General features: G+C 46.5%; 4 protein-coding genes across 4 annotated transcripts; all 4 read left to right on the forward strand.

Moving 5' to 3' along the window:
• Positions 1–199: 199 nt before the first annotated feature.
• On the forward strand, positions 200–1,807 carry Asppvi_003760 (cytochrome P450; the record flags this gene model as incomplete). The annotated part of the gene is made up of 2 exons (XM_043299721.1): positions 200–397; positions 467–1,807. The coding sequence occupies 2 exons, from the start codon at positions 200–202 to the stop codon at positions 1,805–1,807; spliced, it is 1,539 nt and encodes a 512-aa protein (XP_043155656.1).
• Positions 1,808–2,408: 601 nt separating this feature from the next.
• On the forward strand, positions 2,409–3,203 carry Asppvi_003761 (SAM-dependent methyltransferase; the record flags this gene model as incomplete). Its single annotated transcript, XM_043299722.1, has 1 exon — positions 2,409–3,203. The coding sequence occupies one exon, from the start codon at positions 2,409–2,411 to the stop codon at positions 3,201–3,203; it is 795 nt and encodes a 264-aa protein (XP_043155657.1).
• A 4,341-nt stretch (positions 3,204–7,544) lies between these two features.
• On the forward strand, positions 7,545–8,585 carry Asppvi_003762 (uncharacterized protein; the record flags this gene model as incomplete). Its single annotated transcript, XM_043299723.1, has 1 exon — positions 7,545–8,585. One exon carries the CDS (start codon positions 7,545–7,547, stop codon positions 8,583–8,585), a length of 1,041 nt encoding a protein of 346 aa, XP_043155658.1.
• A 4,247-nt stretch (positions 8,586–12,832) lies between these two features.
• Asppvi_003763 (M4 family metallopeptidase) lies at positions 12,833–14,047 on the forward strand (the record flags this gene model as incomplete). The annotated part of the gene is made up of 1 exon (XM_043299724.1): positions 12,833–14,047. One exon carries the CDS (start codon positions 12,833–12,835, stop codon positions 14,045–14,047), a length of 1,215 nt encoding a protein of 404 aa, XP_043155659.1.
• Between the last annotated feature and the right edge of the window lie 2,816 nt (positions 14,048–16,863).

Genomic DNA, 16,863 nt, shown 5'->3' on the forward strand with positions numbered 1-16,863 from the left:
GCCAGGGCAAAAGTACTGTTTCGAATGAAAACACCGCCAAGATAGCCACCTACTACTAGTTACAAGTCCCTACATAGGTAGTTATAGTACCAATCATGTGATCTCTTTCTTCGTTGCTCTAACTTCTCCCTTTCTTTGCGCTGTTGTCTTCTCTCCTGGTACTACGACTGGGACATTCTCCTTTGCGACTCGACTCGCCATGTCCACCCTTTGGATTGTGGCATACGCCTTGCTGGCCTTTGCGGCCACCATCGCACTGAATGTTATCTACCAATTCCTGTTTCGCATGCTGAATAAAACTAGGCCGCCATTGGTCTTTCACTGGGTTCCTTTTATTGGCAGCACAATCCACTATGGCATGGATCCTTATAACTTTTTCTTTTCCTGCCGCGAGAAGGTGAGTAGTAGTGCTCTATGATGTCTCTGCCAGGCGACAGACGCTGATTGATCGGTTACCTCGATCCAGTACGGTGATATCTTTACGTTCATTCTCCTGGGCCGCCCAACCACAGTCTATCTCGGAACACAGGGCAACGAATTCATCCTCAATGGCAAGCTGAAAGACGTCAATGCAGAGGAGGTATACAGCCCCTTAACAACTCCGGTCTTCGGGTCAGATGTCGTCTATGATTGCCCGAATTCAAAGCTCATCGAGCAAAAAAAATTCATCAAATTCGGTCTCTCCCAGGCGGCGCTCGAGGCTTATGTACCGTTGATCGAGAAGGAGGTTGAGGACTATCTGGCCATGTCGCCCAATTTCCATGGCACATCGGGGACAGTGGATATCGCATCAGCGATGGCAGAGATTACTATCTTTACCGCAGGAAGCACCCTCCAGGGAGAAGAGGTGCGGTCAAAGCTCACAACGGAATTTGCGGTCCTCTACCATGATCTGGACAAAGGCTTCACTCCGATCAATTTTATGTTGCCCTGGGCTCCGCTACCGCATAATAAGAAGCGAGATGCTGCGCATGCGCGGATGCGTGCAATCTATATCGACATCATCAACAAGCGGAGAAAGGCTGGCGACAATGCCTCCAGCAAGCCGGATATGATTGGAAACCTCATGCAGTGTACCTACAAGAACGGGCAACCGTTGCCTGATAAAGAGATTGCTCATATCATGATCACACTGCTGATGGCTGGCCAGCACTCGTCGTCCTCGATTGGCTCCTGGATTATGCTGCGCCTCGCCTCGCAGCCTGCTGTCGTCGAAGAGCTCTATCAAGAGCAGGTCGCCAACATCGAGTGCACGAGTCCCAATGGTACTCTGGCCCCTCTTCAGTTTAAAGACATTGACAAACTCCCCCTGCATCAGAATGTCATCCGAGAGACCCTCCGTCTCCATGGGTCGATCCATTCGCTCCTGCGCAAAGTCAAGAATCCGCTTCCAGTTCCCGGCACGCCTTACATCATTCCCACGTCCCATGTCTTACTTGCTGCCCCAGGAGTAACAGCCCTCAGTGACGAATATTTCCCCAACGCCATGGCGTGGGACCCTCATCGATGGGAGACACAGGCCCCCGATGAAAGCAAGGAGGATATCGTTGACTATGGATACGGCGCCATGTCCAAGGGGACCTCCAGTCCATATCTCCCCTTCGGGGCTGGGCGTCATCGTTGCATCGGAGAGAAATTCGCATACCTCAACCTGACGGTCATTGTGGCGACTCTGGTGCGCCATTTGCGATTTCATAACCTAGACGGGAACAAAGGTGTGCCTGGTACCGATTACACGTCCCTGTTCTCCGGTCCCCTCAAGCCAACACGAATCGGCTGGGAACGTCGCGCACCCAAATCGTCTTGATCAAAGCGTGGTGAGAAGCATGTACTCATTATATGTGCTCCTTTTATGCGGGATAGACACCTGGGACTTCGAGGTCAAGATAGGTCTTTCGTTTCTAAAAAGCTTCCATACTCGAGTAGGACGCGATTTAATGGATAATTTTTGACTTATTGTGTTTGGTTGCAATAAATTGAAGTCTTGCTTCCTGCGGTCTTGATCTTCGCAAGTTAAGCATGTCATTGTCTGCTTGTCTGTCATTCAGCAACTATATTTGGCCTCCTCAAGATGTCTCCCGTTTGCACCCGAGAGAGCAGATTCCGGGCTGGAAGGTGGGTCTATGGCGAGAATGTTGGCCCCCGTTGATTTCTACACTTCCTCGTAATAGTAGTATGATCTAGTAAGTTACCCTGGTGGGGGCGAGGCTATGCATATGCAGCCAAGTGGGTAGAGACAAAAGTGCATCGGCTTTTGTTTCTCATGACACAGAACTGAATAATACTGCGTGGGAGGTCCGTCTGACATGCAGACTATAAAAGTAGAAAACCACCCATGGTGTGATTTCTTTCCCCGGCATATTCATTCCAATCTCTTGTCTACGGTGTTTCCTCAAATCTCATTCAAAATGACTCTTCAACCAACCCCTACCGACGTCGGCGCCATGTACGATGAATATACCAGCCTTCTCACCGATGTAATGGCAGGCTTTATCCATGTCGGTTATTGGGAAGACCCCGGAAGCCAGGATACAATGGAGGTTGCCACGGAGCGGATGACTCGTGAGGTTGGCGAGCGACTCTCCTCCTCAAATGGTCAGCACATACTTGATGTAGGCTGTGGCACTGGGAAATCGGCCGTCCAAATCGCCACGACACATGATGTGCATGTTACCGGGATCACCGTCAGCAACCACCAGATTGAGGTTGCTCAAGCACAGTACGCACGCAACATCAAGGCGGGCCAGGTGGACTACCAGTTTGCCAACGCCATGGATCTACCATTTGCTGACTCCTCCTTCGACGGCGCCTACGCGATTGAGTCGCTGGTGCACATGGATGACAGACGCACTGCCCTTCTGAACATCGCGAGAGTTCTTCGCCCCGGCAGCCGACTGGCCATCGCAGACCTGTTTTTAGACTCCCACTGTCCCAACCCCGAAGCGCTTTCGCGATTCCACGAGCTCTTCCAGGTTCCCCCCATGCCCTCTGGTGAGGATCTCCAAGATCTTCTGCGCGAGACCGGGTTCAAGGTCCTTGAATTCACGGACATTAGAAATAATGTTCGGCCGGTCTGCAAATTCCTTGAGCAAAAGGCTCTGTCGCTTGAGGGCGAGGTTGGTGAGAAGTTGCTTGAAATAGCAACCAGCATGGCAACTCTCAAGGAGCTCGGTTACGCATTCATTACTGCAGAGCTAATATAATGACTTTCAATATTCGAAGGAGATCGACTATAGTCTGAAAAGTCCATTTCCATTTCTATTGTTCCTTTTTGAGTATCGTGATATATGACTCCTTGATTAGATATATTACGTTCGTGGAGTCATGAACTTGTTGTTAGAGGATATGGAAACCCCTAACCTCCTTAGTTTTAGGTTTGGATTTAATCACATCACAGGCCATTGGGTATGTGAGTAGAAGCAGAGGAAAAGAGAGGAAGAGAATCTCAAACCCTATCCACCATCTCGCACCGTGACTGTTTCCCTCTTCATATCTGCCTTTCCTCCACGACGACAGACGTAAATGTGTATGACTATACGCAAGGGGAACTTTCCCACATCCGAATGTATTCAAGGACTCGGTCAGGAGGAGAAATTCTTGAACGGTGGCTTCAGAAACTCAGCCTCCGCATGATCATCTGGCTTCTGGCTGCGCAAGGTACTTGTGCCGTGCCGATTCAGAGACCCAACGGTCAAAGGAGTTATCATCCGACATCTTCAGTTCCTGGTGCTACAAGAGGTTTTGGGAGTGTAAAAATCGTTCCAGAAGATTTCTACAATCTCGTAGTTGTATGTTCACGTCGCCTTGGTCGACAGGACGCGTTCGATGGTCCACTTCTATCAGTCATATCGCGCCGCGGAGACTAGTGGATTGGCGGTGTATATAGTGAAGTTACTTTCGGCTGCAGAGTACAAGGCCAGACAGTGATTGCTAAGCCCGAACAGCGAGTCAAGGCTTCCAAGAAAAGAAAGACGTTCCTGCCAATTATGTGGCCGACAGACCAGGAAAATCAGAAGATATATTCGAGCCAACGTGATGGGACGACGAAATCGGCGTATGCGCACCCTGGACAACGGAGATGCGACTAAGGTTGAGAGCTGGGATGAATAAGGAAACATCTAGGCAAAGTTATTGTATGATGATTTCTGACGTTGCTAGTTGCCAGACCTTCCCACATTTGAGATCGGGAATGCCTGAAAAGGAGGTTGGGAAGAAAGGGGGAGGAGGGGAGCGGGAGGCAAGGGCCTTGTGGATTTGGGATGCGTCTTACTGATAGCTACCTGGTCTTACGTCGCCAGTCACACGGCCAGTAAGATCTGAAGCCCGTGCTGGAGATATACTTGGGGGTCTAGATTGCTGATGGTCTTAGGCATGTGGTCTGAACACCTACAAGGCCAGAGGAGCTGGAGTAGATGGCTGGGGAGGTGTGGCTCTGTACTGACGACCAGTGTAATAAGATCAGATGCATAAGCCCTGGGACATCAGTTCAGCTTTGTCACACCATGTCTACGGAACTGATATAGTTATTAGATACTGGTCATACAACCAGCACAAGCACAGGACCACTAACTGGTGACTATACCAGGTGTAAGTCCTTAGTAGTCATCTATCTATATTCTTACAGTCCCCCTGGTCTACTAACCACCTAATAGTATTAGATGCACTATAACTTCTATCTTTAATAACTTACCTAGCAGTTCTAACATTCTCAAGCGACCATGCTACTAAGACTATTAGCTTCCAGGTCACCACTAGGCCCCTTCCTAGACTTATAAGGATTATAAAAGTTTAGGTATTAGTTACTACGCAGATACACTTATCTATAGTAACTTTCTATAATAAATAATAATATAAATGGGCCTCCTGCTCTAGATCTTATATATATACTAGTCAGTAATAGCTTACACCTCTACTAGATTCTTAGAATTCACAGAGACCACATCCATCACCATCTATTCTCCCTACTAATAAGCATTTATTACCCTTCCTCTAGGTGACAAACCACTAGAAGGACCTTTATTAGTACTTCCAGGTGTAAGGGGTACCAGATCTTTAGTTTTATTATATACTAGATGCCTTAAATCTAAAAGAACAGGGTTTATTATATCCCAGAGGGTTAAGTTAAGCTGCAGATCAACCAGCCTGCGTGAAATAGCTTGCATGCATACTCCACCCTCCTATATCCCTTCGAATCATCAAATCCGACGACAAGTTTAAGCGCTGAGGACAGGGAAATGAATCTATTGCTCAGCTAGGCATCTTTATTTTACTCATGACTAAGTCAAAATAAGTGAGATCACATCTCTCCTCTGCAGTTTCTGTCACAATTTAAAGATTCTGCACAAACTACCACTCAACATAGACGCTAACACCAAAATCATCATTAAGGCAGTCGTTATCCCCCTCATATCCCTCATCGTTATCCTCACTATAATTGCACTTTTCGTCCTTAAATGTCGTATGGATCTCAAGAAGGATGAATATGGGAACCTTAACTACTTATTCGCGCCTTATAAACAATGGCATAAGTGTCAGGTGGATGTTCTTGAATCAGTGACGGTAAGGCGCTCAGGCACAGAGAAGACTTAAAAGGGCATCTTGCCCCTTCTTGCCGGACTGCTCTCTTGTTTCTGCAGGCTACGCTTTCCTAATGTTTACCAACGGTTTGCTCTGGCGTATGGGACGACGTCTGCTATAGTTACCTGAAATCCAGAAATTGACCTCTGTACATTCTTACGAGCGACGACTGCCGATGAGTGAGCGGCAAGTGATACCAGGACGTTCCGCCTCGATAGCCTTGATAAGGTACAGGATGCCGCTGGACAAAATGAACCGGTCGCGTTTTAAGGGGCGGAACCTTACTCAATTAACCCATTTTCAGGATCGCTTAAGAGTGTTAATCCCACCGGGTCGACCTTTGAATCCATCCTGGTTCACTTTAGAGCGATTGTTCCCTTTCTCGGCGAAGAATTGCAGTGTTTAACGGACTGAATATGCTTCCTACCACTTGATCGCAAATTGTATGTTTATAACTTGTTGTGCTTTTTTGGTTCCAGTCCTTTTAAATCACGCAAATAGAATCAGAACCTGACGTGAGTGGTTGATGGCATAGAACATATTTCAAAAGGCTAGAAACTTTCGCACGGCTTAGAGCCCCGGGGGGGAGTTACATAGAAATGAACCCATAAGGTTGCCCCACTTCAACCTACTTCGTCTAACGGAGTCATAAGGCGCTATGGTGTACATGGCTGTGGCCAATGGATTCGTCGAAGCTCACATGTGGCAAGGTCCAGAGGATTAGGGTTGTCTACTACCACACCAAAATAAACTTTCGGATCATACGACCTCGAGTCGAAAGACCGGCTGGAGACGGGGTATCCTATTTGGGTTTTATCTCACCGTATTGTGCTACCAGCTCCGCATGTCCAGCTCCTACTAGAATTTTATTTTCGTTGAATGCCTTTTAAAAAGCTTCCGAAACCACCACTGATAATGGATGATTGTATACTGTCGACAGGCAGATATGGACAGGCTCTGACCTGGGTATGGCCTGTGGCCTGGTTTCAGTGAAGCTGAGTGGGATAATATCTAGGACACGGGGGCCATCTCCACCAACTATGTGCTTAGAAAGAAGTATGTGATTGGTACGGGCAAGTATGGGATAGAAAAGCTCGCCGTCATATCTGGAGCTATTCGTAATTAGGGCACCCAGAGACGACGGCCACAATATCTGCGTGATGTAACATTCTCATCATTTTTTTGGTACCACGTGAAATTGTGTAAAGGTACCCATATATCGTCAACTTTTTCCAACATTCATTATTTCTTTTCCGAGGCCCACACTTCCCCGTACAGGGCTAGATCTGTTATCGACAGCACCTGGGTTCAGCCATATGAAATACTCAGTATTGGCCGATTCATGGACCGAATATGCTCCCATAGCCACTATCATCTGTTCATCAGCTGCAACTTCTCTATTGCTAGGGACTAAGGGACCCAGTGGCATAGCATGGTCAGCTATCAGCGTATTCGGATCTCTACCTGTCATCAGGGCTGGGTTCGCTGCAGCATTTCCAGATTGGCTCCGTCAATGCCTTAGATTGAGAGACGATCTCAGCGACTCAGCCATCGGATTCCAGCTGAGACTTAATAGGTGTATCTTCAATAATTTGACCAGACAGAGTCTCGGACCAACCGCTGTGGCGATGGTCCATCAAGATAGCAAGGTATGGCACAAATACTCACCCATCCCCTAATGGAAGCTGAAGTTATGGACTGATGTTGGTGAGGATTTGGATGTCTACGCATTGGACAGTCTTACAGAACATTTTCTTCATGACGCACCAGAATGCACCCACGGCCAGCCACTAACAGTGTACATCTTTCGCGCCTATAATGATGTATCGCCGGTTGCTAGGGAGTGGCTTTATCTGGTTTCGTCCCTGGTCAAGTTCACCGAGTTTAGCATATTGTGGCACCTAGGCTCATTCCAATTTGGTTTAGTGAGTATGCTTGGTTATGGGGTTTTCTTCTCACTTGCATCCATGCTACAGCTGAAAAGCCTCTCACGGAGATGCCGCAAGGATTCTGGGGATTATGGCGATGTTCTGGATATTGCTGCTGGGAGTTTACCAACCGCCAGAAGACCTAAAGCAGGCGACCGCCAAGTCTATCTAGGTATTCCTCGAAACTGTCTGCGCAATATCTGGTGGACAATCACATGGGGTTTCGGTACACTTGTCTACGCTCTATCGGTTCCTTACTGCTACTTGCTTCTGAGGATGCAGAGAAATGAGGTCAAATGGGTTTGGATTGGGTTTCAGAGCGTTTGGATGCTTTTGCGACTCATATTCTTTCAAATAGCCAAGGGTGCTGATACACTGAAATGTCACCCACCCGAACGGAAACTTTTGGCGAAATTGGAGAATGGTGAACGAGAGAAGTTGTGGAATTTGCTACTTGGACTGGCGAGATATCAGATTAGCTTTCATCCACGGGGCAGCTACTCATACAATGGAGCACTTGAGTCGATTGAAACAGTGTTCAAGGCACACTTTCAAGACAAGCTGCCTTCTCATATCGAGGAAAAGCCGGAAATCGTCAGAATTACGGGCGTTGTCGATGATACTATATTATCAGCTGCAGCATGGTTGAAAGGGTCGGAACACGATACTTTGAGCTTCTACGACTGTTGTGTGGTTTCAGTTACCCACGACAGGCAAGATATAGCAGTTCCTGCATGTCGTGTCCTTTATACACTTGACAAGGAACAAAATGATGACAAAGAGAAGGGAAATAAACCAGAACTTGTACCGAGGGGAGGTCCAAATCGCGGAAGGCAATACGTTGGATGGTGTTCTTGGATGCCACTTCCGGATTGCAAGTGGCTTCAGGTCAAAAGCCGTGACTTGACTGTAACTGGAGAGGATAAAGAGATCAGAGTCATGACCGACACTGAACTTGATGACGCCCTAAATACGAGAGATATGTGTATTAGTCTTGAAAAGGCGGACCAGGTGAGGTCAATCGTTGAGATGTCGTCGGAAATTTGGCACGATTTGCTTGATATTAAGCGTGGCAAATAAAAGCTCACATGCAGCTTCATTTGGATCGATAACTTGCCACTTCTGCAGGATAGCTCCCCCCCCAACAATCTAGTGTCTTTAATCCTGTGGAAATTGTCGTTTCGCAAAAGTTAACGAACATCTCATCTTTGCTCGGAATTACCGTGTACGTAAGAGATCCATCGTTCCTTTGCTTTCTTAATAACCAGTCAGGAATTATCCTACGGGGACTCGTACTGAACTTTCCACAGCTCACTTGTCTAACATTCATATGGCGGTACCAACCACGTAACTCTATTGTTGGTGGCGGGCCCGTTCGATCTTGACTTACAACACGCCAACTACATGATTCGGCCCAAGAGAATCACAGAGGATCAGCTGCTTCAGTTCATATTCGCCATGGACGAAGCACAAAGTGTAGTTTTCAGTTGTCACTGGATTACCACCTTTATATCTGTTCAAAATTATGATCTCATTTGATTGCATGACTTCATTTCCAAGCAAGTATCGCAACTTAAAAGCAGCTATGTATCTACGTGGTTCATCACTACGATATTTCAGATCCATTAGTATATTTCCATACGCTAGATGAGGTGAACTGATTCCTCAGAGGCCATGCCTATTTTGCTCATCCCAACGTAGGTTTGCGGAGCACTGTACTAATACAGCGTGCACAGCAACTTAAGATTATATACATCCAAAAGCAGCCCCAAAACCCTCCATGATAGACCGCAATCATGTCGATCCCATCGTAGCCGCTCTGTGCTGAGGTCCATGAGGCCTGGGTCGGCCCCAGCCTCCAAAATCAGCACAACCACCTCGTAATTGTGGCACCAGCACAAAACAAACAAGGCTGGGCTAGTCCGAATGATGCGGCGCAATATAGTGCCTGTGCGGCATTAATATTTTCAGGTCTTGCCATGGGCATCAAACTTTGCACCCACACGCCGAAATTACCCCTACAAGGGAAGCGCTCTCGGGTATCAATTCCCAGGCAGCTGAGTGTGAGAGGGTACAACCGGTGTTGAAGGGTTACTATTCCGCCAACAATACCCTAAAACGGCTTTAGACTTCCTCGAGCGCCACAAAGAGGAAATTATCCTCTGAATACCTACTGGACTAACTTTGCCCACCCCCTTCGCTGGTTCTTAGCATTTTCTATCTCGGTCCTCCAGCTACTATCGACAAAGTTTTCACCAGGCAGCTAAGGAGGTCACATCAACCGGACCTCTGGGAACTTGACCCGAGGGACATAAACCCACCATTAAGGAATAGCTCTGTCTATCATTAGTAGTACGAGATACAATGTTCATCTCTGGAGCGGCTGGGTACCTTCTGAGTCACCAATCCAATTGCATATACAATCAACTACAGAGCCACTGGAACTTGGGACAAGCACATCTAGCCAGCTTCTATAATCAAATTACGCGGTGGCAAGCTATGGCTGTGCGACATTAACAGAAGTGAGCCAAGCCAAGTAGCACTCACACCTCAAGGCGCTGCACCGGCCAACAATCACATGGTAATTGATGAGCTCCCAGTTTCATAGGCGAAGCATAAATAGATTAGGGATATCTAGGTTGATGTTGGCACCTTCATAGATGTCCTCTCTCTATTCAGCTTATAAACTCCTGGTGATTGCTTCAGGAACATTTCTTTAGTTACCAATGAAGCTATTTGGACTGACCTGGGAATTAACATGTTGAAGGTACTCCCTGCTGTAGATGAAAAGCTAATAGGTGAATGGGGATATGCTACTGCTTATTACTGAGCTCCTGCCTACGATCTGCGGACTTCATCGGAGTTAGTAAAGCTGGTGGAGAACAGTCACTTGAAACGCATCCTATTCTTCAAAGATGGCGTGATCACATGCTCCTCTTGAACAGAAAATAACATGCGACCCTCAGAATAAACTATCTGATTGAATATCAGACTCACATTACGCAGCAGGTCAGATGAACCATTTAAGAATGACACGGCAGGCACTGCATGCGGTTGGTTATGGGTGATCTAGGCCCTATTCTGAGACCCTGAAAGCAGCCCAGCTCCTTGGCATCCGTTGACTCATGTTTTAAAACCCACAACCCACCAGTTGTCAATAGAGGTCAAGAGTGGATGGCGCATCTGGTAGGTCTTTTATTTCTGGAGTATCGCAGTGAGGGTGAGCCTTCAGTTTCCATGTTTGAACATAGTCAGTTGAATGATGTGGTGATTATTATACTAGGTTAGAAGCGACTAATGGTCCAGGCTCGACAACGAAGTGTCGTATCTTGTACGCTGATTGAGCCACGAACGTGATGTATTGTCGAACACAAGGCGAGTGACGCATCCCAAAAACGTGTAGTAAAATGCGACAAAGTACGGCTTCGCATATTAAGAAGAATATATTTTAAACTTGGTATATATAGACAGGTACTCTATGACATAAAAATCGGTGCCAACGAAATAAATAGAGTTAGTAAGGTTTTTGAAGTATACATGGGTAGAGCTCGATAAGGCCGAAGTTTGGGCCGTGCGTGGGCTGGACAATCGGCCCAAATACTAGTTTACGCATGATATGTGGGTATGTATATATATATATAGAATATGTTGAATTAGATTACTGCTTACCGAATGGAGAAATTCGGCCATTCCTTTGATAAACCTTCCAGTATAGGTGATTCAGCTAAGATGATCATGCATACACTAGAAATCTATAGAATTATGATTATAAATTTGATATTACTAATGCAGAAGCATTCCAAGTCTGAATACCTTCATTTTCCAGGGAGTATAAGCCATTGCGCAAATTACCTGTCAGTTACTAGACTATAGTTATTCACGCGCGCACATACTGGTAGCTGGTAACTAGTAGCTAGTTTAGATCTTCCATATATTCGGAATTTTCGTCATTAGAGAACATTGGGATAGCAGTGATCGATCATGAAAATCAGTTAATCACTATAGGTCTAACCAAGTGGGTATGTTTTGTGTTCAACCCGCAACTAAAGTTCAATGCTCAGAGAGGTCCGTACTTTCAAGGAAATTAGTGTGAGGGCTAGTCTGGACATGGCTAGTGTGTTTATATGCCTTATAACTTCTCTGATCCAAATAAGGCATGCCTTTAAGCAGCTATTTCCCCGTTTGGTTCCACTTGCGATCAACCAAAAAGAATAGATTATTAAAGGGCATTGCGCAACTCACAGGTAAATTTTATCCACTAAAAATCGCCGAAAACCAGTAGATCTTTTGGGACTATCTAAGAACGGAGATAATGTCAAATAGAGTCAAGGGCAGCTCATTCACACCACTGTAGGTAGTTATACTTGGGCTTTGTACTGCTTGGAAATAAGAGGCACATGCTAGAAGTTAACTGAGCAGTCTTCCAAACTACTAAAGATATTATTACTCTAAATTCCCGGCACTGTACTATCGTCTCCTAAACTTGTCATAAGTAGACCAAGTAGACTACCACAAAAGCACCTGCCCCCTGAGGTCATCATTTTGTATAAGCTAACCTCTGACCCATGGACATTGTAAGCTTTAAATACAGAAAGATGGATTAGCTATGCAGAAGTGGCGGTTCTTTAAAACTACCTAGGGAACAGAGCCGCCTGGACTGAAGGCATTCCCTGGTTCAGACTGGCCGCATGAGCATAATAGGGTTGGTTCATTGCTGCAAACGGTCGCCTTAAAGGGAGACTGAGACCAGGACGTTTGGTTAAAATAACTAAAGAGAACTAAATCAGTTTTAAATATCGACAGGGCATTGTGCCAGCTAATTGATTTACGAAGGGCGTAGCTCGCGTAGTACTATCACGTGCACAAGACAGTTGCATGCGACATCTGAACTCTAAACCAAATCAGATCCCTCAACCGGGCATACACCCCATTGCGGAATACAGTAGAAGTAGTAATTCGCAGTACTTGTGAGGTATTTCATGCATCGCATCCATAAAAGCCAAGGCAAATAAGGCCCAGAACATTGTCTATCAGGGCGGAGATGAAGAACAATGACTAGCCTGGCTGCATCCATGAACATAGACGGTAGAAAGCAACACATATGACGCAGCCTGAGATATATTTTCCCTTTGCCATAAGACTTTCGTACATCAGCTGAGCAATCATGACGACATAGAGGGACAAAAAAGATTAAATATATTTATCACGTTATGCCTCCAAGATCCTACAAATAGGAGGCAGTATGCTTCAGCAGGCAAAACTTCTTGGTCCTCAATTACAATATTGCCATTTCTGTATTGCCCTTGTATACACGCTACAAAACCAGCATGGCTCCAATTTGTTGCATTATACCGGAACATGTACACCAGAAGATCATTGAAACAGGACAGGCACCCCAACATGTCATCAATGCCTGTCAGTCTACCATTGATAAAACAAGGGAACTACAAACTATCCGTGCCCAACACGGCCAGAGTCTCCTATCAGCTCACGGCCAGCAGCAGCCTTCTGAAGGTATCATTCCACCTTATATCCTTGAAACTATTGCCCGGCATGCTGTAACAGAAGAACAACGCGATTCATCCATCTATAGACTTGCGCATGATACTGAACATCGCGTAGTCGCTGGAACCGTACGCCACTTATTTCGTACGGTCTATAATGCACATCACTCAAGTGATGATCTTCCCCGTGATGATATCATGATCAAGGAAGGAGGCCCTCTCATCACCAAGGAGCGAGACCCAAGTCTCGACGCAAATGAATGCTACATCGGATTTAAGAAGACTTATGACTTCTACTTTGACCTATTGAAACGGGACTCAGTCAATGATCAAGGCCTCAAGCTCGACGGCTTCGTGCACTTTGGTAACCAATTTCTGAACGCCCTCTGGGACGGCAGAGAAATGGTTTTCGGTGATGGAGACGGTGTTCACTTCAAAGGCTTCACCGATGATCTGGACGTCATTGCCCATGAACTTACTCACGGGGTAGTACAGTACTCAAGCCCACTTGAGTACAGCTTTCAGAGCGGTGCTCTGAATGAGTCACTTGCCGACGTCTTTGGAATCATGACCAAGCAATGGGGGAATGATCCAGAGAATCCGCAGACTGCAGATCAATCTAACTGGCTGATTGGGGAAGGTATTTGGGCCGATGGCATCAATGGAAGAGCTCTACGCGATATGAAGGCGCCTGGGACAGCTTACAATGATAATAGAATCGGATCTGACCCCCAACCAGCGCATTGGAAGGACTTCAAAAAGCTCCCAATCAAGAATGATCATGGTGGTGTCCATATCAACTCTGGTATCCCAAACCATGCCTTCTACCAGGCTTGCAAGATGATTGGAGGGTATGCCTGGGAAACTGCTGGCCCTGTTTGGTACAAGGCTCTGACAAGCGGTAAACTCGGCGAAGATGCTACGTTCAAGGAGTTTGCAGACCTTACTATTCAAAATGCTGGTGAGTATGAAAAGGAGATCAAGGAAGCTTGGAGCCTGGTTGGGTATCCGTTCGTTGAGAACGGAGATGAGTTGTGACCGCCTTTCGGATGGGCTAGGGCATTCCATCATCCCTGAAAAGTCAGTCAACTGCTGAATATTCATAAAAGTGTATTATTTTCCGCGCTCCACCGCACATCTTTAAATATTCCATTAGGTCACTCTTAAGTTGCATTTCTGGTGACACCAGGATCCAACAACTTGTAGACTAGGTCAGTTGAACTCCCGAAAATGGAGACGCAGAACACAGTGGCCCAGATCCACTGGCCAAACCGTAACTAACATCTCATGGTCCTGGAAGATCTCGGCTTGAATAATTTGAAACGCGCCCGTATTTACTATTCGTCCCCAGTATCAGTCAGAATGGTGCCATCACCAGAGAAACTTGAAATATAGCTCAGTCGAAACTCATCAGCCCGGCTACTTCGGGGTTCGGCTGATCTACAACAGATTTGTCCGATTTCCCGCCCCGCCAGCTATCTTGCAATCGCCTGTAACATCCGCCTTAAAACGTAGCAGCTTCTTAGAGCTCAAAAAACCGACCTGACCACGAACTCCGAAGGTCTGCAGAACTTACCGCATTCAACCATGATATATCAGGATCTGCTGCATCCCCAAGCCTATCGTAGTGGCACAGTTACACGCGCAGCCACTTTGTACGAAGAAGCACAAGCGTTACTCTTTGGCGGTGCTGATACAAACGGCACAACGGTTATGCACGGCTCTTTTTTATGTATTGGACCTATTGAACTCGCCAACGGCGTATGAAAATTGTAAGCGGAGCTGCGTTCCAACTGGCGAGTTTTCGATAAGTCCCCAGCCTCTCCGCGGTCGAGAAATTTCCGTATCCGGTAAACATCTCTTCTTGCACAGTCTTTTGCTGGATTGCAGATTGAATCTACTTGTGTGTATACCCTAATGCCCCACGAACAATATACTGCTGGACCCAATGCCGCTGGCACCGTGGCGGACCCCGGCTTTAATTGAAATTGATACTGAACAGGACAGAGAGAAAGCAGAGGAAAAGGCTTCCGCCAGACAGAAGGCAGCAGGCGTCACATTGTTCTCTGACGCGTCAAACCACCGGAACCATCAGCGGGCTGCAGCGGTAGCCCTTGACCAGGATGGAAAAATATCCAATCCCGGCAGATCTGCATTGGTTCGATGGAATATCGGTGTACGCTGCAAGGGCTCACGGCAATATACTATGCCAATAGTCTGATCTATGAGATCACACAGAAGAAGCAAGAGGCCCCAAGCACCAATCATGAGCTTGCAACTAACCTGACTGACAGCATGTCCGCACTACAAGCGATGGCAAATTCATGGAACAACTCTGAGCAGCGCATCATCCAGGCTGAGCAGGGCCATGGGTACATCATGTGGTATCCTTCTGTGTAGGGAGGGAGAAGTGGCTAAAGAGCCAGGATACTGTGCGGCCACATTTGACCTACCTCCCTTACCTTGCAGTCCTCCTCCCAGCATATCTGAGATATTATTGAATGCACTTCCGATTTTCCTCCGTAGTATGTTCCGCAAAGTCTTTAGTCTCGGTCAATCCACTAGCATGTGGACGACTGTTCCTTTACTCCAACTCGCACTTGTCGTTCTCCTGGAGGCCATGTCGCTTGCCATGCGTGGTCAGCCAGGAGTGGCCGGCTCGAAGCTGCGCAAGTAAGTAGGCTGGACTCCGCGGTCCCGGCCCATACATCCGCCGCATGCGAATTGAGGGTAGAGTCGCATCAATCTGGCGGAGGTGCCCTCCATTCTTAAAGGGTTTCCATTCATTCTTGTTCCTATTCTTCCTGAACTTTGCGGCAGATGGATCCCTCCTTCCCCGAAAGAAGGTGTTGGAAAGGGTGCATCTTGTCAGTGCCTACTGCTTCTCTGGCCAGGCGGTCTACTGTCATTCCTCTGATCATCGCAGTGTCCGAGGACACATTTAAGGCGGAGGAGAATCACACGCGCATTCAACTCTGGCCGATTGAAGTATGGCCTCAGTCTTAGGCATTGCTCTGTATGACGGAGTCTGGGTGGGCAATATTCAGAATCATGTGGTCTTTACAGATCACGCCATCTCCGCAAACCTTGCGGTTTTCAATTTTATTTGCTTGATTTACTATCCATCATAGGTAGAATGCGTATGCTTGTCATTAGTTTTATGTTAGTTATATGTTGTTTCAAAAATTAAACGTGCCGCCTGCAGTCGCTATGATTGAGGAACTGTTTGAAAACTTGACAGTTTGTACGTACAACTATCTCATCCGTGCCGTAAGCCAATATCAGCTGTCTTCATGCATTGTTCATAATCGGTAGTCTCCTTCTATCTAGCTCAAAAGTTAAGCGGTTATCCATCAATGCATACGGCGGGGATAACCAAGGTTCGGATGAGCTGATAAATGTTTATTGTTGATCGAGTTGTCTAGACAAATCGGGCCGCATGCGATTTCATTAGGTTTTCCATATTGACTTTTACATCCGCAGGTATGTCTTAAGAAATACTTTTTGCAACTGAAAACGGAAAGTGAGCGTAAATAGACTATGTGAGCAAACGTATGACACTACAGCTAAACGGTATAAGTATTTGGAACCACGGTAGATACGTAGTATGATCTTATAAAATATGACTTAAACTGTGATTCTTGGATATCTTCTATGTTTATGTCAAGTGTCAGTAAGGGCACAGAATAACAAACAGGATCTTGTCTAGTAGAATTCGGAGGATTAAGCTGCTGGTCAGCGGGCACATGACCAAAGCTCCTTCACTTGAATCACCGGTATGAAGGCTGAATAGTTGTTTTAGTGGTTTAAAAGAAATATCACAGTAATTCTCATCTTTCCAAACGAGGAGGCGG

This window comes from Aspergillus pseudoviridinutans, assembly GCF_018340605.1.
Source record: "Aspergillus pseudoviridinutans IFM 55266 DNA, scaffold_2, whole genome shotgun sequence".
Lineage (NCBI taxonomy): Eukaryota > Fungi > Ascomycota > Eurotiomycetes > Eurotiales > Aspergillaceae > Aspergillus > Aspergillus pseudoviridinutans.